General features: G+C 45.0%; 1 protein-coding gene across 1 annotated transcript in view; it reads left to right on the top strand.

Annotated features, from left to right (window-relative positions):
- Positions 1-18,468: 18,468 nt before the first annotated feature.
- The window catches only part of LOC126425125 (arylalkylamine N-acetyltransferase 1-like), a 163,759-nt gene continuing 157,892 nt past the window's right edge, over positions 18,469-24,335 (top strand). The window contains exon 1 of the mRNA XM_050088069.1: positions 18,469-18,769. Coding sequence (XP_049944026.1) covers positions 18,704-18,769 — 66 coding nt within the window. The 5' untranslated portion in view covers positions 18,469-18,703. The remainder of the gene's footprint in view (positions 18,770-24,335) is intronic.

Below are 24,335 nucleotides of genomic sequence, written 5' to 3'. Positions count from 1 at the left end.
AAGTAATTAAAAGAGAAATACTATAATTGCGCAAGAAAACCAGGATTACACTCTAATACAAGAACACGAGCCAGGTGCTTTGTTGACTGAACCTGTAATGACGCATTATTTAAGACACTGAAATAATGAAAAAACAGGGAATATTTTACCTTCATATATATTGACGAAAAGCACTCTGATAATTACAATATCTCGGTTAGAACAACATCTGCCGTCTATCCCATCAAACAACTGCATAAAACATGGAGCAAGCACTCCCTACTACAACTTCTCGACAAGAACTTTTCACTACGACATCTCAGCAAGCACTCCCTACTACGAGTTCACGACAAGCACACTCTACTACGAGTTCTCGACAAGCACTCTTCACTACGACATCTCAGCAAGCACTGACTACTACGAGTTCTCGACAAGCACTGCCAGTGGAGGCGGCAGAATAATACTCTTTGGCGCAATCGCTGGCGCTGTGGCTCAGTGTAGCCACCTTTCAACTGTTGTGGTATGAGACGCCAAATGTGGCGTATTGACACCAAATGTAGTGGACGGATGCCAGGAGGTGCCGTGCGAAAACTCGGCAAGAACTTTCCAAATGATTTATTTGCTTCCTCTACAATGCTCCGTTCACCTCGGTGTGCGTCAGAGGCCCCGCAATGCTGAGGTAGCACCCCAACGGCCTGTCCAACCCGATGCTGTGTCGTGCCAGCCTCGTATGCCAGTGGAGTGCGTCGTCAGCAGGGTGCCACGGTTGACTCAGCGGTCTGCGTCCCTGCCAACTCAGCGCCACTCGGTGTCAACTGCAGGCGGCCAGCTGCGTCCTTCTCCTCACCAGCGTGGCTGAGATCACGGTGACCGACAAGTGCCTGCTATCCGGCGTCCATATCCGTGGCCCTCGCCTCGGAAGTCTCCAGCGTGTGCCAGGAGCCGAGACAACTGCTCGCAGTAGCAAGACGAAGAGTATCCCGCCGCCGGCCGGCTGTGGGCCCTGCATCGGCCTCAGAGGGTCGAGCCAACGACACGCTGTGGACTGTGACGCCGGCGCCCCATCTGCTTCCGTGTGTCGCCGGTAGTGTGACATGCCCCACTGTCCAGGAGAGCTGCCACACTTGAATGAATCTCGTTAGAAAACGACACCTATTTATACTCGGCTGTGCACTTCTGTTTTGTCAAGCGTGCTGGTTCATGTCACGTATGTGTAACACTTAGGTTGGCCAGTGATTTGCGCCATGGAAACTGCTGTGTGCGCCCTCTCCAGCAGTTCTACGCCCCTGTGGCCTCTATTTGCCTTCGCAACTGCTTGTATGTTTAACTTACTGCAATCCGTCCCACACCTGGCTGTAACTCGTTCTTTGAATATCGCACAAAACTAACTTTCCCTATCCTAAACGGTGGTGCCACTACAATACACTACGCCATTGTGTCTTTTACAGTATACCCGTACTACTAAACCGCTATCCTGGAAACTCCTAACATTTGTATGTTACCCATCTAACACCTCTACCTACAACAAAAATTTGGTTTCCAATATTCCGCGTGATAATTCACACAATTTAAAATCCTGCCATAATCTACTCATTAAGGAATATAATCTTATGTTGAAACCTTAACACAATAAGGCGTGTTTTTCTTGTGGTAGTGTAATGGACGGCCGATAAATACACGAACTCTATTCGTCGAGTATTTGAAAGTGACAGTCCTGAGCTACTTTCTGCAAACTTCACAAGTAATTTCAAACCTTTATGAAACTTTTTCTCGCTGACACCCCAAAAAAATGCTGACAAGAAGAATGTTTACCGCTTCCTACATTTACCCTGTTCATGCAGTAAAACTTCTGCGTTAGGCGCGACATTTTAATTTATTACTTCCTTACTACTAACTACATTCGCAACACATTTTACTGACAGTATCCACGTATATGAATGAATGTACTCCAAAATTATATGATTGTAAGACACTCAGTCAAGGAGATACGATGTCATAAATATTGAGATGCGCGAAAAATTAGCTTAAATTGGAGACGCACTTACCTTACTGATACAGTGTTCCACAATGAGGCAACTTAGCGTTTTCCAACAAACTTTAAACGTAATTTCAAACCTCTCCTACACTTTTTTTCGCTTACGTGCTTAAGTCAGTTATTCGACACATTTAGCATTTTTAATGTAATCAGATGTCCGCTACTTCCTCCCCTACCCTTCTTCTTGTTTACACGCTTAAAGTCAAATATAATTAAAGACATGAATACATTTAAAAAGTAATCTGCCGTCTACTTTTTAGAGCAATATCTTCTTCTTGCTTACATGCTTAAAAGCAAGTATTTAAGATATGTACTAATTCCATGAAAACGTCTTGATCGCAGAAAACTTTATTCATTAAGCGTTTCGAGTCATCATCATCAGATATAACATGCTTACAAAAGCTCATATACGTGAGCAATAAAAGAAAAACGTACAGTCTCATATGCAATTGCCGTTAGGCGATATATACAAAAGATGTTATTTGGAGACTTCATATGTCTAGCATGTGAAGTCTCCACATAACGTCTTTTGGAAATATCGCCTAACGGCAATTGCATGTGAGACTGTACGTTTTTCTTTTATTGCTCACGTATATGAGCTTTTGTAAGCATATTTTATCTGATGATGATGACTCGAAACGCGTCATAAATACTTTTTTTTTTTTACCGATCAAGACGTTTCCATGGAATTACTATGTGCCAAGTTTGGGTGGTCGCATGCATTACAAATGCAAGACTTCATCACTGAAAAGGAACAAGTATTGAAAAATAACACATTTGAGAAACCATCTGTCATCTACTTTTTATAGCAATGTCCTAGATTTCTATACACGGATTAAGTTATTGGACGTTATAAGTAACGCAAAACTCACAAATGCAATTGTGTTAAAAATTACACCGCAAATTGTCAGTGTAAATTTAGTGCAAGAATTTTCTTGGCACTCGCTTCGTTTTCAGCCAAGGATTTTAAAATCACTGCCGAAGGACAAACACCTGCACACATCCATCGCAGAATGAAGAAAATGTATGGGGTACCATGTCAGTCGAAAACCACCGTTTTGGTATGGTGCGCCAAGTTCCAGGCTCTTCGCGATTCGGCACAAGACGCCGATCGATCTGTTACATGTCTGTTTGAGAAGTTACACCAACTCATAGGACGACATTCGATCATCCGCCCCATAGTCCTGGTTTATCCTCATGCGATTATCGCGCATTCGATCCCTCAGGAAGACCCTGAAGAGTCGAAGACTCCTGTTGTGGATTTCTTCACGCAGCAGGACACGGTGTTTTAACAAACCAGTATCTTCAACTGTTGAAATCTGGTTTCGCAGGACAGAGCGGATCAGGTTGTGGTTGTGGAAAGAGGCCCAAATCAGTGCTGTCAGTTGCACAAAATACAAATACTTTACTTTCCTAAAAATACTTAATCACACATACCCTTAAAAGGACTCAATACAATACGGCCGAAAACCCGAACACAAGTTATTAAGTTTGCTTTAAGAAATACACGGGACTGAAGGCCTTACTTCAAAATATTTCAAGCTCGGCTAAAGGCCACATGCTGAACATAGAACAACTCAAGGCTTAAGGCCTTTCCAATCAAAATTCCTCTTTCCTTTTTAAAGCAAAATTAGTTTAAACAAGAATCTTCAGAGTTTTAATTTAAAACGGCTGAATTCTTTATCTTAAAAACATTTCTCGTAAAAGCGCGGCTGAAGGCCACATTCTGAACACTGAACAACCCTAGGCTTAAGGCCTGGATAACAAAGGTTTCAAATGGAGCCAAATCTCTTTTTTAAAATAGTTTTAAACAATTCAATCTTGAAAGCTTAGTTTAAGTCGGCTGAAGGCCTTACTTTAAAATTAAACAAACTAAACTAATAAAAGGCTGAAAGCATCTGGCAGTACTTCAGACTAAGAGAAAATCACAATCTAAAAACAACAGAAAAGTGGTGCTCAGAAGTGTTCCAAGGGTCGGCCTGAGGAGGTAGATCTAATGTAAGGTGAGGGGAGTCAGGCAGACAAGCGTAATACTAAATACACTCCTGGAAATTGAAATAAGAACACCGTGAATTCATTGTCCCAGGAAGGGGAAACTTTATTGACACATTCCTGGGGTCAGATATATCACATGATCACACTGACAGAACCACAGGCACATAGACACAGGCAACAGAGCATGCACAATGTCGGAACTAGTACAGTGTATATCCACCTTTCGCAGCAATGCAGGCTGCTATTCTCCCATGGAGACGATCGTAGAGATGCTGGATGTAGTCCTGTGGAACGGCTTGCCATGCCATTTCCACCTGGCGCCTCAGTTGGACCAGCGTTCGTGCTGGACGTGCAGACCGCGTGAGACGACGCTTCATCCAGTCCCAAACATGCTCAATGGGGGACAGATCCGGAGATCTTACTGGCCAGGGTAGTTGACTTACACCTTCTAGAGCACGTTGGGTGGCACGGGATACATGCGGACGTGCATTGTCCTGTTGGAACAGCAAGTTCCCTTGCCGGTCTAGGAATGGTAGAACGATGGGTTCGATGACGGTTTGGATGTACCGTGCACTATTCAGTGTCCCCTCGACGATCACCAGTGGTGTACGGCCAGTGTAGGAGATCGCTCCCCACACCATGATGCCGGGTGTTGGCCCTGTGTGCCTCGGTCGTATGCAGTCCTGATTGTGGCGCTCACCTGCACGGCGCCAAACACACATACGACCATCATTGGCACCAAGGCAGAAGCGACTCTCATCGCTGAAGACGACACGTCTCCATTCGTCCCTCCATTCACGCCTGTCGCGACACCACTGGAGGCGGGCTGCACGATGTTGGGGCGTGAGCGGAAGACGACCTAACGGTGTGCGGGACCGTAGCCCAGCTTCATGGAGACGGTTGCGAATGGTCCTCGCCGATACCCCAGGAGCAACAGTGTCCCTAATTTGCTGGGAAGTGGCGGTGCGGTCCCCTACGGCACTGCGTAGGATCCTACGGTCTTGGCGTGCATCCGTGCGTCGCTGCGGTCCGGTCCCAGGTCGACGGGCACGTGCACCTTCCGCCGACCACTGGCGACAACATCGATGTACTGTGGAGACCTCACGCCCCACGTGTTGAGCAATTCGGCGGTACGTCCACCCGGCCTCCCGCATGCCCACTATACGCCCTCGCTCAAAGTCCGTCAACTGCACATACGGTTCACGTCCACGCTATCGCGGCATGCTACCAGTGTTAAAGACTGCCATGGAGCTCCGTATGCCACGGAAAACTGGCTGACACTGACGGCGGCGGTGCACAAATGCTGCGCAGCTAGCGCCATTCGACGGCCAACACCGCGGTTCCTGGTGTGTCCGCTGTGCCGTGCGTGTGATCATTGCTTGTACAGCCCTCTCGCAGTGTCCGGAGCAAGTATGGTGGGTCTGACACACCGGTGTCAATGTGTTCTTTTTTCCATTTCCAGGAGTATAATTGGATAGCAATCCGAGCCAGGAACGGCTGAAGGACAGACCAACAACCTAATCAATTCGCTTCCGGCCGACCAATGTCACAGCGGAAAATGTCAGAGAGGACGAAGATACGAGCAGCACTACGTCTTCAAAATTGGTATCTAAAAACAGCCAAGGCACAACAAGCACTGAAAAATATGAGCAACACCAAAGGCTGTCAAACTACACGCGGTACGGGCAGCATCAACACGGCGGGGAAAAACACACTACGAAACACTACGCTAATGACTTCGCCGTGGAGACTTCCTGACTGCTCTGTCCCAACCGACCAACTGCCTACTCCAGTACGCAGACAGCATTAACATATTGCTCAGTCGAAATTACACAAGCTAGACACAGTTCCACGAAAACACTTCCACAAGAACTCGAACAATCGTAAAAGGACTGTGGTACAACCAGGACGAATAACAAGTCGACACACACAGAGAACCCGAAGACGACCGACCGAACGACCAACCAAGGTCGTGCCCACTCAAGTCACGTGTGTCAGCAAAGTCGGGCGCGTCTTGGCTGCCCAGAGCTCACTGCAACTCCATCCCGACTCAACTCCACGTCCGTTCGGAACTCGGAGACACGGCGACCCGGGCACACTGGCTCGGACCCAACCATGCAGAGGTAATGTGATTCTTGAGTTTCTCCCGGCGAGGAGGTAGGAACCGCGTTTATTCCATATACAGGCGCACTCTCGGGGAAAATCGTCCGCATTTTGAAGAAACACCGGCTCGGAACTGTGTTTTGCCCTCCGAATAAAACTCGTGCACTGGTGGGGAGCGCCAAAGATGACCTCGGTCTGAGGAAGGCCGGCGTGTACCAGATTCCGTGTCAATGTGGCAACTCATATATTGGTCAGACGATGCGTACCGTCGAGGATAGATACCGTGAATACCAGAGACACACTCGACTGATGTATCCGAGCAAGTCGGCGGTCGCTGAACGTTGTTTGTCGGAAAATCACGCTATGGAGTATGAACACACGAGGATTCTGGTACAGACGTCGAGATACTGGGACAGCGTTGTTAGAGAGGCCATCGAAACTCGCACCAATGACGACCTCATAAACCGTGACTGTGGCTATAATCTTAGCAAAGCTTGGGAACCAGCGATTGGGTTGATCAAGAGTAAATCGAGCAAACATATAGTTGTGACGACCACGGTGGACAGAACCATCACTCCGACGTTACCTCAGACGCCGTCGCAATCTGTTCCACCGCGCCACGGTGGCGCGGGGCGCGGACAGCGGAGGGAGCGCGCCCCGGGCGGAGGGTATTTAAATCCGCCGCCGCCGCGACCGAACCCAGTTCCCTCTGAGCAGCCATAGCGTACGGATCTCCGTTCACAGGAACTCAGTCCGTTAGTTCACCTGATGATGGCGACTTGTATGATAGCCGAAATATTGTGCCCGTTGGACACTGTAGACCGGCAGTACACCCGTGGATATTTTGATTATGCATAGGTAATACTTGCCCATTGGCCACCCAACATCTGTACACAAGGAAGGAACCGACCCACGTCCGGCAAGATGACCAACTGACGAGGCCCAGAAACAGTCAAAAGATCAAATACACGTCGTCCGATGAGGCGACCGCTCCAGCCTCCTTCCGTCGGACAGCGCATACGTGTCGCGAGCGTTCGGCGAGTGCTGGGTGTCCGGACTTCACTGGCGTTGCGTCCCGACTGAACCCCCGACAAACGACGACCCGGAAATACTAACGGTCTCTTCAAAGATAATACGACAGTGCTCTTATCGATACCCGCTGCTGCTGCCACTCACGGGCAGACAAGCCAACAACTTAGTGACGCCAGTAAATCGAATAAGAAACGAGGCGACAGTTCCATAGAGAGAAGGTGTCAAGCAAGAAACGACATGAACACGAGCCGCGCTCGGCAGGGCTGTGTGCACCGGCGGGATGGTTGCCTCAGTGCTCACGCCAGTTGTGGCTCATCAGCATACCGATTGTGGAATGCACGGCCTTCGAACAAAAACTATTTGATCGCCTCTTACATTAATGAAGGCTTTCCAGGGAGAGCCCTACAACTTCCGTTATCTATGCACCTGCCTGATTCTTTGTATCCTAGATGGCGTTTATTGCCCGAGAGACTTTTTAACACTTTTTAAGTACGCTGTTTAGGTTTTTATGTTGGTAACGCCATGTAGCGCTCTATATGAAAATCACTGACTGTGCTGTGTGCAGTCTGCGGCTGGTTTGCATTGTTGGAATTTGCTATTGTAGTGTTGGGCAGTTGGCTGTTAACAGCGCGTAGCGTTGCGCAGTTGCGAGGTGAGCCGCCAGCAGTGGTGGATGTGGGGAGAGAGATGGCGGAGTTTTGAGAGACGAAGATCTGGACGTGGGTCCATCAGAGACAGTACATTTGTAATACTGGATATCATGAACTGATATATATATTATGACTTTTGAACACTGTTTGTTCTCTATCAAAATCTTTCATTTGCTAGCTATGCCTATCAGTAGCTAGTGCCTTCAGTAGTTAGAATCTTTTATTTAGCTGGCAGTAGTGGCGCTCGCTGTATTGCAGTAGTTCGAGTAACGACGATTTTTGTGAGGTAAGTGATTCATGAAAGGTATAGGTTATTGTTAGTCAGGGCCATTCTTTTGTAGGGATTTTTGAAAGTCAGATTGCGTTGCGCTAAAAATATTGTGTGTCAGTTTAAGCACAGACATTTATAATTTTTCTAAGGGGACGTTTCAACTTATTATTCGTCTGTCTTTAACGTATCAATTGTATATATGTGCTACAGGTTGTGCGTTTTCTCAAAGTTCTCCGCTCAAACACCACAGAATATTCACCTCGTGTGCAGGCAGGCATGATTTTTATGTACGGCCCGTGATTGGCTACGGACGCTAGGTTGCACGGCTGTATCAGACGGCGTCCCCAGACTCAAGACAATCAAATCATCCAATCTTTGGTGCTGTGTACCATTTTGTCGCCGAGACAGACTGTTGATCGAGGAAGATAATGTGTACTGAAGTTAAAATCTTCTGGATTATTACGCCGTGTCATATTTCTACTAAAATGATCGACGTTTAGACCCCTCTGCTGGGATCTTCCTTATATGGTGTCCACTACTGCTAGAACACAGTCAGAGACGAGTGTCGCGTCCTCTTATAAAGGAGAGTTTTTTCCCGTTTGTGCTAGAGAAGTGATAGTATTGGTTAAAACTCATTCGCGGTCCATCGTCATTGGATAGAAAGGCACTATTCCACACTTTCACTGGAAAAGGGGCTATTGGTTGAACTTCCTGCTACTGCTATTGGTTGCTAGTCACCGTTGGCTAGATTCGAAACGGACAGAACAAGAGAAGGGGAATGTTTACCCAAAATATTATTGTCCGCCGGGGTGACTTCCAGCGCGTTGTTTATGCCGCTCGCACACGAAGACGAACGGCACATGCGGCTAAAACAAAGCGCAAAATCGGAAGTAGCGGAACATCATGAGAACTGTAGCTCCGACATCGATTTTAATAACGTACGTGTACTAGTGAAAGAAACAAACATTTATAGAAGAAAGGTCCGAGAAGCGGTTGAAATTTCTAAGAATGCATGTAATTTCAATAGAGAGGACGGCTATAGGCTTCCGGCATCGTGGTTCCCCGCCATCAAGGAAGTGAATACGCGGCCGCGGTGTGCGAGAGACATAAACAACGTGCTGCAAGCCACCTCGGCGGATAGTAAAGCCGCTATTACATGAAGATCCGCCGCGAACGGTACTAGTCTATCGCGACACCCATCTAGCGGTAGAACGGGTGCAACTACAAAAATTAGCAGACACATTTTCTGCACGAAGGAATAGAGAGCAGTTCTAAACTGCCGTCAACCCGCGCATGCGCAGTAGGCAGCGATAATTCGCGCATGCGCAAAATGGTATACCACGGTGCTTTCTGCTTGTTGTTTGCTTATTGTTAGGCGTCTAGTGGCTAATTTCAGACGTTCGTATTAGGGATTTTTCGCGTTGGGGATCTTCTGCATTTTTTTCAGTAAATAGGTTTCACAAATGCAGGAAAGAAACTTTTTTTTGCAGTAGACTCTCATATACTACTGTTTGTGAAAGGTTCTTTTTTCTATTGATAGCTTCGTATTCTAGAAATGAAATGGAGCAGAGAGGAATTAAGAGTCTGAAATCAGGCATACAGCGAGGAAAGGTGTATGTATGACCCACTGTATCATAATAAGGTAGTCGGAAATCGTTTCTTTCTGAGGAATATGCATATAACGTTATACGGTGATTTTCGATTTGTATCGTAATGCCTTAGTTTACGAAAGTGCAGGTTTGATTTAATTGAAGCTCTTGCTTGATTTCCACATGCCAGAAAAGAGAAACTGGCAGTGAAAGGGAGAACGTCCTTGCAGTTTGCCCCAGTGCGACAGACGAGGACTGCAAATTTCTGAGTATAGTCCAAACTTGGAAAAATAACACAAGGTCACCTAAGTATTGGTCATTTAATGTGTTGCAAATTGCAGTGCATACATCCACAACAACTTTTGAGATGGTGGGCTGTGCTATTCTCTAATGCTCTTAAAAGATTCCCCATTCGGCAGGAAACGTAATGCTACAACCAGCCACCAACATAAAAGGGCGTTCACCGGTATTTTATTAGTGATCTAGGCTGATATGATCACAAAACATAACCATATAATTCTTACTCTCTAGAAGGTGAGATAGCCTCCCTCATGACTGTGTCACACTTTCTTTTTCCATCTTCTATCACAGACGGCAGCTTCTCGAAACAGGCCGTGTCTATCCTAACGAAGTTCCGAAATTCTTGCGGATATTCGGGCCTCAGTTCTTTCATTAACAGTGAATATATTTCCCTGCCTTCCACCCTTCTTGTCAGCCATGGTCGAACCCAATAACGTTTCACTTTTCGTTTTCGTCGCCGTTCTGCCCTAATCCGAAGATTTACTGTCACTGCCAGGGCAATAGCTCCAAAAGCAAGTGGATCCTCCATGTGCAATATGCTATATAAATGTAAATTTCGATGTACAAATATCTTTGTAATCAAGTGTCGTAATATAAAACTGTTGCGTCTGTAATTCAGAACAGTACTAACCTACATTAAAGAAAAACTATTACTTAATACATTATGGTAGAAAACAATTTCTTTATAAACAGGAACATTGAGTTCACAAATAATTTGAACGTATGACGCTTCAGTATATCATACAATCGCCCTTGAGTTGCGCGCGGTAGAACGAACGACTTTACAAGTCATCAGGACATAAGACATCTATTTTCTTTTCGCGCGTACAGTCTCCTGCTGCACATGCGCGCTAGGTATATCCCGGGTGGATGGTGTAATAGGTCGGAAGTGAACCAGTCTATAGTTTCAGAATCGACAGCAGACCAACACCGACAACGATAGTTCAGGTATACATGCCGACGTCGCAAGCTGAAGATGAACAGATAGAGAAAGTGTATGAGGATATTGAAAGGGTAATGCAGTATGTAAAGGGGGACGAAAATCTAATAGTCATGGGCGACTGGAATGCAGTTGTAGGGGAAGGAGTAGAAGAAAAGGTTACAGGAGAATATGGGCTTGGGACAAGGAATGAAAGAGGAGAAAGACTAATTGATTTCTGTAACAAGTATCAGCTAGTAATAGCGAATACCCTGTTCAAGAATCACAAGAGGAGGAGGTATACTTGGAAAAGGCCGGGAGGTACAGGAAGATTTCAATTAGATTACATCATGGTCAGACAGAGATTCCGAAATCAGATACTGGATTGTAAGGCGTACCCAGGATCAGATATAGACTCAGATCACAATATATTAGTGATGAAGAGTAGGCTGAAGTTCAAGACATTAGCCAGGAAGAATCAATACGCAAAGAAGTCGGATACGAAAGTACTAAAGAATGACGAGATACGTTTGAAGTTCTCTAACGCTATAGATACAACAATAAGGAATAGCGCAGCAGGCAGTACACTTGAAGAGGAATGCTCATCTCTAAAAAGGGCCATCACAGAAGTTGGGATGGAAAACATAGGTACAAAGAAGGTAGCTGCGAAGAAACCATGGGTAACAGAAGAAATACTTCAGTTGATTGATGAAAGGAGGAAGTACAAACATGTTCCGCGAAAATCAGGAATACAGAAATACAAGTCGCTGAGGAATGAAATAAATAGGAAGTGCAGGGAAGCTAAGACGAAATGGCTGCAGGAAAAATGTGAAGACATCGAAAAAGATATGATTGTCGGAAGGACAGACTCAGCATACAGGAAAGTCAAAACAACCTTTGGTGACATTAAAAGCAACGATGGTAACATTAAGAGTGCAACGGGAATCCCACTGTTAAATGCAGAGGAGAGAGCAGATTGGTGGAAAGAATACATTGAAAGCCCCTATGAGGGTGAAGATTTGTCTGATGTGATAGAAGAAGAAACAGGAGTCGATTTAGAAGAGATAGGGGATCCAGTATTAGAATCGGAATTTAAAAGAGCTTTGGAGGACTTACGGTCAAATAAGGCAGAAGGGATGGATAACATTCCATCAGAATTTCTAAAATCGGTGGGGGAAGTGGCAACAAAACGACTATTCACGTTGGTGTGTAGAATATATGAGTCTGGCGACATACCATCTGACTTTCGGAAAAGCATCATCCACACAATTCCGAAGACGGCAAGAGCTGACAAGTGCGAGAGTTATCGCACAATCAGCTTTATGCATCGAAGCTGCTTACAAGAATAATATACAGAAGAATGGAAAAGAAAATTGAGAATGCGCTAGGTGAAGATCAGTTTGGCTTTAGGAAAAGTGAAGGGACGAGAGAGGCAATTCTGACATTACGGCTAATAATGGAAGCAAGGCTAAAGAAAAATCAAGACACTTTCATAGGATTTGTCGACCTGGAAAAAGCGTTCGACAATATAAAATGGTGCAAGCTGTTCGAGATTCTGAAAAAAGTAGGGGTAAGCTATAGGGAGAGACGGGTCATATACAATATGTACAACAACCAAGAGGGAATAATAAGAGTGGATGATCAAGAACGAAGTGCTCGTATTAAGAAGGGTGTAAGACAAGGCTGTAGCCTTTCACCCCTACTCTTCAATCTGTACATCGAGGAAGCAATGATGGAAATAAAAGAAAGGTTCAGGAGTGGAATTAAAATACAAGGTGAAAGGATATCAATGATACGATTCGCTGATGACATTGCTATCCTGAGTGAAAGTGAAGAAGAATTCAATGATCTGCTGAACGGAATGAACAGTCTAATGAGAACACAGTATGGTTTGAGAGTAAATCGGAGAAAGACGAAGGTAATGAGAAGTAGAAATTAGAACAGTGAGAAACTTAACATCAGGATTGATGGTCACGAAGTCAATGAAGTTAAGGAATTCTGCTACCTAGGCAGTAAAATAACCAATGACGGACGGAGCAAGGAGGACATCAAAAGCAGACTCGTTATGGCAAAAAAGGCATTTCTGGCCAAGAGAGGTCTACTAATATCAAATACCGGCCTTAATTTGAGGAAGAAATTTCTGAGGATGTACGTTTGGAGTACAGCATTGTATGGTAGTGAAACATGGACTGTGGGAAAACCGGAACAGAAAAGAATCGAAGCATTTGAGATGTGGTGCTATAGACGAATGTTGAAAATTAGGTGAACTGATAAGGTAAGAAATGGGGAGGTTCTACGCAGAATCAGAGAGGAAAGGAATATGTGGAAAACACTGATAAGGGACAGGATGATAGGACATCTGCTAAGACATGAGGGAATGACTTCCATGATACTAGAGGGAGCGGTAGAGGGCAAAAACTGTAGAGGAAGACAGAGATTGGAATACGTCAAGCAAATAATTGAGGGGTGTTGGTGCATAGGTGTACAGTTTAGGCACATAGTGTAATACGGACTTAATATTTTGGGTAAACACTCCCCCTATCTTGCTCTGTCCGTTTCGAATCTAGCCACTGATGACGACCAACCAATAGCAGTAGCAGGAATTTCAACCAATACCCCTTTTCCAGTGTAAGTGTGTATTAGTGCCTTTCTATTGGATGACGATGGGCCGCCAATTGTATCCACAGGAGATAGCCAACAAAGCTCCTTCTTCTGCATCAGAGAGGGAACATTAGCCAATGACTATGGCCCACCAATGGTAGTCGTATTAATTTTAACCAATACTGTCACTTCTCCAGCACGAACGCGAGAAAACTCTCCATTATAAGAGGATGCGACACTCGACAGTGTTCTGGCAGTAGTGGACACCATACCATCCTGAGGATGATCCCAGCAGAGGGGTCGAAACGTCGATCATTTTAGTAGAAACATGACGCGGCGTAATGACACAGAAGATTTTAACTTCAGTGACAACGGCCACGAAAGCCTGCAGAATTACATAAGATAGTGTGTAGCTCGTACACCTGACCAGAAAGAGCACGTTTTACCGGCTGTTGAAGAATACCCAGATTCCAGCGCAAGACAAGTTGCTGTGGCGTGTAGTACATCGCCAAGATCAGCATGCAGGATACTCCACGAGGAGCTCATGTATCTGTATCAACTTCAACGTGTGCGGCGCCTTACGCTTGCTGATGGCCCACCACGGACGAACTTTGGCCCTTGGTTTGTTACTCAAACTGCCAATCTGTGTCTCGTTTTCGTTTTATTTACAGACGAGGCAACATTTGGAAGACGTGGAATAGTCAGCACATACGGGCCGATCGCAGTCCTCTTGCTACAGTAAAGGCTAGGTATCAGCATCAGATTAAGAGTAACGAGAGGTCTGGAATTATAGGTGACTCTCTGGTCGGGCCACACGTTCTCCCTGCATGTCTTACAGGTGCTGGCTACGGGGACTGTATTCAGAATACCCTCCCTGTCCTACTAGAACATGTGCCTCTGCAAATAAGGAGAAACATGTGCTTTATGCACAATGGAACTCCAGCGCATTTCAGTGTGTTTATGGTGCACTGCCTGGTAACTACCATGGCAGATGCACTAATGGAGGAGGACCAGTTCTGTGGCCTAACAAGGAGTAGCAGAAATGAGAATACCGAGAAACTTAACATAATAATTGCTGATCATGAAGTAGATGAGGTTAAGAATTTCTGCTACCTACGCAGCAAAATAACACATGACACACAGAAGCAGGACACAAAAAGCAGGCAAGACTGACAAAAACCGTATTCCTGGCCAAGAGAAGTCTACAAATTTGAAACATAGGCCTTAATTTGTTGAATAAATTTCTTAGAATGTACGTTTGTAATACAGCATTGTATAGTAGTGAAAATGAACTGTTGCAAAAATTGGAACAGAAAAGAATGGAAGCATATGAGGTGTGGTGCTACAGAAGAGTTGCAAATTACGTGAAGTGATGAGACAAGGGATAAGGAGGTTACCCGCAGAATTGGCGAGGAAAGGAATATATGGATAACCAGAAAGAAGTGGATAGAAAAGAGCAAGAAGAAACAGAGTGAATATATAAGAGGATTTTCGGAAGAAAAATGAAAGCAAAAACGCCATGAATAATTCATTGTTTTAGAGCTCTCCATAAGGGGTAATTAACAACAGTAATGATAATATGTAACTTCTGAAATTTTTTCTAACGTTTCCCTATTATTAAGCTTGTAATACATATATATATATATATATATATATATATATATATATATATATATATATATATATATATATATATATATGTGTGTGTGTGTGTGTGTGTGTGTGTTTTTTTATTCCAGTCTCTGATCAGAAATCAATTCTTTAGATCCATGTGACGATGCTGTGCTGATTATATTTATTTGCTTTGACGATGCCATTATGGCCTTATCACTTTAGAACATGGTGTAAAAAAGATCTGAGGATGGTCATTACAAACTGAAACCGGTCATCATGTAAAGAATTGATATTGTGATTGGAGTCTGGAATAAAAAACATTTTACAGTATTGGATCACTGTTTGTGTACGCGATTATGTTGCAGTTGATGAAAATACAGAGTGCATCAAAAAATGTATACACACTTTGAAACGTCATAGAAAATTTATTTCCTATTCTACAATGTTAAATTTCTGGAAATGGAAAGCTTAAAGTCCAACTGGAAAAATAACTGTACTTTGCAAATGTTATTAACGTTCAAACTGGTGGCCTTGAGCATCAGTACATTTCTGAGTACGAGTCGCCACTGATTCCGTACATCGTACCAAAGTGTCCAATGAGATTTCTGCGCACACCGCCTGAATCTCATTCCAAAGTGTGTCCAGGTTACATGGTCTACATTTGTACACCTCATCTTTTACTGTGCCCCATAAGAAGAAATCCAGCGGCGTGTGGTCTGGAGAGCGTCCAGGAAACTCGATTGGTCCCCTGTGTCCTATCCACTGGCCTGGCACATTGTGATCCAGGTATGCTTATACGTCCCTATGATAGTGCGATGGGGCGCCATCTTGTTGGAAATAAAACTCATCATTACTGTATAATGCACGAATGGCAGGGAATATGGAGTCAGCAAGCATTGTTAGGTACGTTTCTCCAGTAACAGGACCTTCAAAGCATAAAAGCCCAATCAGTCCCCTTGCAGACAAACCACACCACACATTTACACCAGGCAAATTCACAGCCTTTTCAACCGTAGTGTGAGGATTATCTTCAGTCCAGTACACACAATTGTGCCTATTGACAGTTCCATTGAGTTTGAATTGGGCTTCATCCGACCAAATTATGCTACCCATAAATCTCGGTTCTCGTCTCACCATCTCCTGAACCCATTCACAAAATTCTAAACTTCGATCGTCGTCACTTAGCTGTTGCGCCAGCCTTGGAATGTACACACGAAACTTGCCTTTCTTCAGAATGCATAGCACACTACTAGCACTTGCATTACTCTCACGTGCCGCTTGCCTTGAAGATTTTTGAGGCGAACGCTGAAACAGTTCCAAGACCGTAGTTGTGGAATCATCACTTATAGCTGTACGAGGACGCCCTGATCGACCTTTATGCACATCACTCACTGTTCCATGAATTTCGAATTTGTCTCGTAGACGTGTAGTTGTTAACCTTGTAGGTGGTTCTGTACCGTACTCACTTCTCCACTGTCTTCGAACCGCAGCTACATTCTCAAACTTCCAGTACCACTTAATTATCTGCTTCCGCGCTTGAATGCTCAAACGCACAACCGCCATGTTGCAGTTACTTCCTTACCACTGCTGCCACCTGCTGAAGAAACATAACATTACTTTCTCACAGACATTTAACCTTGTAGAACGGGAAATAAATTGTCTATGACAGTTCAAAGTGTGTATACATTTTTTTGACGCACCCTGTATATTTCATACATGTAAAAACACGTATATAAAAACACACATTTAATCCAATGCAACGTCGTGTTAATACACTCCTGGAAATGTAAAAAAGAACACATTGACACCGGTGTGTCAGACCCACCATACTTGCTCCGGACACTGCGAGAGGGCTGTACAAGCAATGATCACACGCACGGCACAGCGGACACACCAGGAACCGCGGTGTTGGCCGTCGAATGGCGCTAGCTGCGCAGCATTTGTGCACCGCCGCCGTCAGTGTCAGCCAGTTTGCCGTGGCATACGGAGCTCCATCGCAGTCTTTAACACTGGTAGCATGCCGCGACAGCGTGGACGTGAACCGTATGTGCAGTTGACGGACTTTGAGCGAGGGCGTATAGTGGGCATGCGGGAGGCCGGGTGGACGTACCGCCGAATTGCTCAACACGTGGGGCGTGAGGTCTCCACAGTACATCGATGTTGTCGCCAGTGGTCGGCGGAAGGTGCACGTGCCCGTCGACCTGGGACCGGACCGCAGCGACGCACGGATGCACGCCAAGACCGTAGGATCCTACGCAGTGCCGTAGGGGACCGCACCGCCACTTCCCAGCAAATTAGGGACACTGTTGCTCCTGGAGTATCGGCGAGGACCATTCGCAACCGTCTCCAAGAAGCTGGGCTACGGTCCCGGACACCGTTAGGCCGTCTTCCGCTCACGCCCCAACATCGTGCAGCCCGCCTCCAGTGGTGTCGCGACAGGCGTGAATGGAGGGACGAATGGAGACGTGTCGTCTTCAGCTATGAGAGTCGCTTCTGCCTTGGTGCCAATGATGGTCGTATGCGTGTTTGGCGCCGTGCAGGTGAGCGCCACAATCAGGACTGCATACGACCGAGGCACACAGGGCCAACACCCGGCATCATGGTGTGGGGAGCGATCTCCTACACTGGCCGTACACCACTGGTGATCGTCGAGCGGACACTGAATAGTGCACGGTACATCCAAACCGTCATCGAACCCATCGTTCTACCATTCCTAGACCGGCAAGGGAACTTGCTGTTCCAACAGGACAATGCACGTCCGCATGTATCCCGTGCCACCCAACGTGCTCTAGAAGGTGTAAGTCAACTACCCTGGCCAGCAAGATCTCCGGATCTGTCCCCCATTGAGCATGTTTGGGACTGGATGAAGCGTCGTCTCACGCGGTCTGCACGTCCAGCACGAACGCCGGTCCAACTGAGGCGCCAGGTGGAAATGGCATGGCAAGCCGTTCCACAGGACTACATCCAGCATCTCTACGATCGTCTCCATGGGAGAATAGCAGCCTGCATTGCTGCGAAAGGTGGATATACACTGTACTAGTGCCGACATTGTGCATGCTCTGTTGCCTGTGTCTATGTGCCTGTGGTTCTGTCAGTGTGATCATGTGATGTATCTGACCCCAGGAATGTGTCAATAAAGTTTCCCCTTCCTGGGACAATGAATTCACGGTGTTCTTATTTCAATTTCCAGGAGTGTATTTCAGAGCGTTCGGTCAAAAACTTTCGGAAGTTTGCGATTAGCAACATTTACGATTACAAACTCAGATGCTCGTTTGTTGGCTGGCTGCCGAATTGTTCTTCCGTGCACGGCCGCCAGGGGCGCTGACTTCGGCGAGCGGCGCCCGCGCGGTGCGTGCCGGGAGGCGGCGGGCGGACGACGCCGGCAGAAGACTTGCGCGTCGGCGGGCGCCGCGCACAGAGCACAAACACGCGCTGTCCGTCACGCTAACCGTTTCCGTCGCGGCGCACGACAGCGACGCAACAGGCGTTCGGTAACAGAACGCGTCCCTCTCTACCGGGCATTCGCACTACACGCACAGTAATCTCTGTCAACGTAGCTTCCTACGCTCTCTGTGTGCCCTCTACCGCCGTCTGCAAGAAGAATCACCGCGAAGCATGGCTACGCAAGTGTTCAAGCAGCAGCCGCACGATGTCTTCAAGCCGGTATCGTGGGACATTAAGGTAAATTAACGATACTGCCATATTCTACGAATGCAGTGACGCTACATTCTAAGATCCAAGTGCAGTGCGTAACCTATTTGTATATAACTCTGCATCTACATCTACATTTATACTCCGCAAGCCACCCAACGGTGTGTGGCGGAGGGCACTTTACGTGCCACTGTCATTACCTCCCTTTCCTGTTCCAGTCGCGAATGGTTCGCGGGAAGAACGACTGTCTGAAAGCCTCCGTGCGCGCTCGAATCTCTCTAATTTTACATTCGTGAACTCCTCGGGAGGTATAAGTAGGGGGAAGCAATATGTTCGATACCTCATCCAGAAACGCACCCTCTCGAAACCTGGACAGCAAGCTACACCGCGATGCAGAGCACCTCTCTTGCAGAGTCTGCCAGTTGAGTTTGCTAAACATCTCCGTAACGCTATCACGCTTACCAAATAACCCTGTGACGAAACGTGCCACTCTTCTTTGGATCTTCTCCATCTCCTCTGTCAACCCGACCTGGTACGGATCCCACACTAATGAGAAATACTCAAGTATAGATCGAACGAGAGTTTTGTAAGCCACCTCCTTTGTTGATGGACCACATTTTCTAAGGACTCTCCCAATGAATCTCAACCTGGTACCCGCCTTACCAACAATTAATTTTAAATGATCATTCCACTTCAAATCCTTCCGCACGAATACCCCCAGATATTTTACAGAAGTAACTGTTACCAGTGTTTGTTCCGCTATAATATAATCATACAATAAAGGGTCCTTCTTTCTATGTATTCGCAGTACATTACATTTGTCTATGTTAAGGGTCAGTTGCCACTCCCTGCACCAAGTGCCTGTCCGCTGCAGATCTTGCTGCATTTCGCTGCAATTTTCTAATGCTGCAACTTCTCTGTATACTACAGCATCATCCGCGAAAAGCCGCATGGAACTTCCGACACTATCTACTAGGTCATTTATATATATTGTGAAAAGCAATGGTCCCAGAACACTCCCCTGTGGCACGCCAGAGTTTACTTTAACGTCTGTAGACGTCTCTCCATTGAGAACAACATGCTGTGTTCTGTTTGCCAAAAACTCTTCAATCCAGCCACACAGCTGGTCTGATATTCCGTAGGCTCTCACTTTGTTTATCAGGCGACAGTGCGGAACTGTATCGAACGCCTTCCGGAAGTCAAGAAAAATGGCATCTACCATCTGTGAACTTCGTGGTTGCGTTTGATTTATTTTATCGCGAATGCCTGAGACCTACATCCATCATCAGCTAGATGAATAAATGAATTATTTATTTATTTACATGATTATGCCCAGGTAAGGAGCACGTCTCAACTTACTTTGCTGATGTAGTCGCTTTCTTCTTCTCCCAAAATACCTTCATCTTCTCACTCTGGTTTCTTTTACCTTCTTCTGTGTATGTTCTCTTAAACGATAACACTTGGATTAGCTTTAAAATGTTGCTTGGGATTTAAAGTTTTAAATGCAGCACTGTACTGTAGAATTTTGTTTGTGATGCCTATTTTCTCAAACATCTTTTTCGATTTTAGGTATTCATTTCTTTTTAATATTCATTGAAAGGACAAGGTAGAGAATCCTTTTGGTCACTCTATTATCGTTGATTGTGAGAATGTGTCCCTAAAACATTGATCTTCGCCGCGCGGGATTAGCCGAGCGGTGTAAGGCAGTCATGGCCTGTGCGGATGATCCCGGCGGAGGTTCGAGTCCTCCCTCTGGCATGGGTGTGTGTGTTTGTCCTTAGGATAATTTAGGTTAAGTAGTGTGTAAGCTTAGGGACTGATGACCTTTGCAGTTAAGTCCCATACGATTTCACACACATTTGAACATTTTGAACATTGATCTTCTTTTCCTGAATGTGTACCGGCCGGAGTGGCCGAATGGTTCTAAGCGCGTAAGTGTGGAACCGCGCGGCCACCACGGTAGCAGGTTCGAATCCTTCCTCGGGCATGGATGTATGTGGTGTCCTTAGATTAGTTAGGTTTAAGTAGCTCTAAGTTCTAGGGGACTGATGACCTGAGATGTTAAGTCCCATAGTGTTCAGAGCTATTTGAACCATTTTTTTTCCTGAAAGTGTCCGAAATTTTTTCCAATTCTGATATAACGCTCACTGCATAAATGACGTGGTAGATGGTAGTATTATCGGTAGCATTCGTAGCATTGGTAGGGAAAGAAACATAAATAATATGCGATAGAGAGACTGGAACCGACTACTTCAGTTTGTTTTTGTTTGTTTTGCACATAATTAGAACTGCACACCGTTTAATGTTAGTTCATTGTCTATTTTGTATCCTTACAAAATAGAAATTGCATTTTATAAGTGATAAAAATTAGTTCATCGTCTAACTTACGCGCTTTTATGTAACCAGAGCAATTACGAGCATGAAAAAAACTATGTAGTTATTGTTGTTATTTTGTACTTAATAAACGTCCTTCATCATGGTCAATGGCAAGAGTTTCCTGGCATTACTCATAGATGCGGAAGTTGTTTATGAATATCGCAAACATTTTTATATGGCGTCGACGAAGTACTGAAGCGATGTTTGGTGTGTTTTCGTATAGCGTTTTTTTAAATTTTTATCCTTCCTGAGGAAAATGCGTTTTCTAGCACTCTATGGTAAATAAATTTTAATTTTTACGACAGAATGACTGTGTTTCTCGTTATAAATCAACAATTTTCGAGTATAATCTGAATTAAACATTGACTGTTTACTTTTGTGACGGACTGGAGAATAACCATGTAGAATAAAAATGTTACGCAGGTTACGCAGCCTTACATGTATCCTCATTCACTCAGTAGATGATTCACCTCTTCCGGTTTCCAGAGGAACCTAGTAAGACACTGGTTGCATACGCAGAGAAAGAGATTGAAATGTAGTAACGCCCAATAGATATGCAACATACCTAACATACAGGTAATGCGGTTTCGATGTTAACTGACCACGAACACTAGGGAACCTGCTCTAGTCTATGCTTACTTACGGTAGTTTTACAACTCTAGTTGTATTCTAGCTCCAAGACGGTAATGCTGAATAATACTATGAAGCTGCGTCAGACACGTAATCATCAACATACCCTCGCTGAATTCACTACAAATACTTCAGTTATTTCTGGTATAAATTGGAATGAAAAAAAAAGAATTTTTCAGTGAAGTTAAACTGCAATGTTTCTCTGGCAAAGACTCTCCGTGAACTGAAGAGAGAGATCTCTACATCAACGGACATACTCTGCAAACGACTGCATGGTGAATGGCGGAGGGTACCCTGCACCACCACTAGTAATTTCCTTTCCTGTTCCACTTGCAGATAGAGCGAGGGAGAAATGACTGCCTATATGCCTCCCTAAGAGCTCTAATTTCTGGTATCTTTTCTTCGTGGCTCTGACGCGCAATGAACGCTGGGAGCAGTAGAGTCGTTCTGCAGTCTCCTTGAAAAGCCGATTCTCCAAATTTTCTCAGTGGTATTCCATGGAAAAAAAAAGACTTCGCCTTCCCTCCAGGGATTGTTACTGAGTTCCTGAAGCGTCTCCGTAACAATCGCGTGTTCATCGAACATACAGGAAAACATCTAACAGCCCGTCTCTGAATTCCTTCGCTGGCCGATATGCCCGAGCGGTTCTAGGTGTTTGAGTCCGAAACCGTGCTGCTGCTGCGGTCGCAGGTTCGAATCCTGCCTCGAGCATGGACGTGTGTGATGTCCTTGGGTTAGTTAAGTTTAAGTAGTTCTAAGTCTAGGGGACTGATGATCTCAGATGTTAAGTCCCATAGTGCTTAGAGCCATCTGAACCAAACCATTTTTTGAACTCCTTCCTTTCATCTGACTTGCTGGAGATCCCAAATACTCGAGCAGTACTCAAGAATCGGTTGCACTACTGTTCTGTACGTGGTCTCCCTTATAGATGAACTACATATTCCTGAATTTCTCCTAATAAACCGAAGTCGACCATTCGACTTCCCTCCTACCGCCCTTATCTGCTCGTTCAGCTGAATAGTGCTTCGTAACGTTACGACCACGTAATTAGCTGATGCAAATGTGCCAAGCAGTACTCTGCTAATGCTGCATTCGATTGTAACGGAAATTTTTTCGTACTCATTTGCGCTAACTTACATTTTTCTACGTTTAGAGCAAGCTAGCATTCAACGCACCAATTACAAATTTCCTTTAAGTCACCTTGTATCATCTTACAGTCACTCAACTTCGACACTTTCCTGTACACCACAGCATCATCAGCAAACAGCAGCACCCTGTCCTTTAGATCATTTATAAATGATACATTTTCACCATTTTGCACTTAATTTATTTCTTTGTCGATATACACCGCTATTTTAGCTTTTTAGCTATTCACCAATTAAATACACGTTACAGCACAACTGTATTATACCAACATTACAGTTTACACAACGAACAGTTGTACCGAGTATGCTGTTAATAGATAATATAGCATTGTCGTCATTTCTAATTTACTAACTCTTAGTACATTTCAACAACATTATATTCAGTATTTGATCATGCATGTGTCGTCAGGTTAATGTTACTTATATGGTGCGTCACAATAACAGCATAATGTAACATGACGGTCCAGGTTGTCAACGATTTTAGTAGAGGACCAAAGATAAGCCTGCAATGTCGATTCACCAATTGTCAAATAATTAACATGGTGTTATTAATATATGCTGTGATGTGCAATGTAACTAATTTCGAAGGACGGTAATAGTATGTTACCTACACCTGTCGGGAGAAAATCGAAACACCAAAAAATAATTAATGTCGAGTAATGAAATTTCTGAAATACAGTTGTCTAGGTAACAGATTTGAGTGGTTAACATTTCAAGATCACAGGTTAATGACATCACGAGATAAGCCACTGCAAATGTCAAGTGCTGTTACGTTAATAATCAGCATAACCGCCAAAATGTTGAATGCAAGCAAGCTAACGTGAGTGCATTGTGCTGTACAGGTGCCGGATGTCAGTTTATGGGACGGAGTTCCACGCCTGTTGTACTTGGTCAGTCAGTATAGGGACCAATAATGCTGTTTGTGGGTGATGCCGGAGTTGTCGTCCAATTATGTTCCATGCGTGCTCGACTGATAACAGACCTGGTGATCGAGCAGGCCAAGGCAACATGTCGACTTTCTGTAGAGCATGTTTGGTTACAACAGTGGTATGTGGGCGTGCGTTATCCTGTTGGAAAACAACACCTGGTACGTTGTTCATGAATGGCAGCACAGCAGGTCGAATCACCAGGCCTAGGTACAAATTTGCAGTGAAGCGAATTCGTATGACAGCTCCCTATGTTCGGTTACAACAGTGGTATGTGGGCGAGCGTTATCCTGTTGGAAAACAACACCTGGTACGTTGTTCATGAATGGCAGCACAGCAGGTCGAATCACCAGGCCGAGGTACAAATTTGCAGTGAAGCGAATTCGTATGACAGCTCCCTATGTTTGGTTACAACAGTGGTATGTGGGCGAGCGTTATCCTGTTGGAAAACAACACCTGGTACGTTGTTCATGAATGACATCACAGCAGGTCGAATAACCAGGCTGAGGTACAAATTTG

This window comes from Schistocerca serialis, chromosome 10, assembly GCF_023864345.2.
Source record: "Schistocerca serialis cubense isolate TAMUIC-IGC-003099 chromosome 10, iqSchSeri2.2, whole genome shotgun sequence".
NCBI classification, from domain to species: Eukaryota; Metazoa; Arthropoda; class Insecta; order Orthoptera; family Acrididae; genus Schistocerca; species Schistocerca serialis.
Note: the sequence above shows the minus strand (reverse complement) of the source record. Positions and strands in the feature narration are given on the sequence as shown.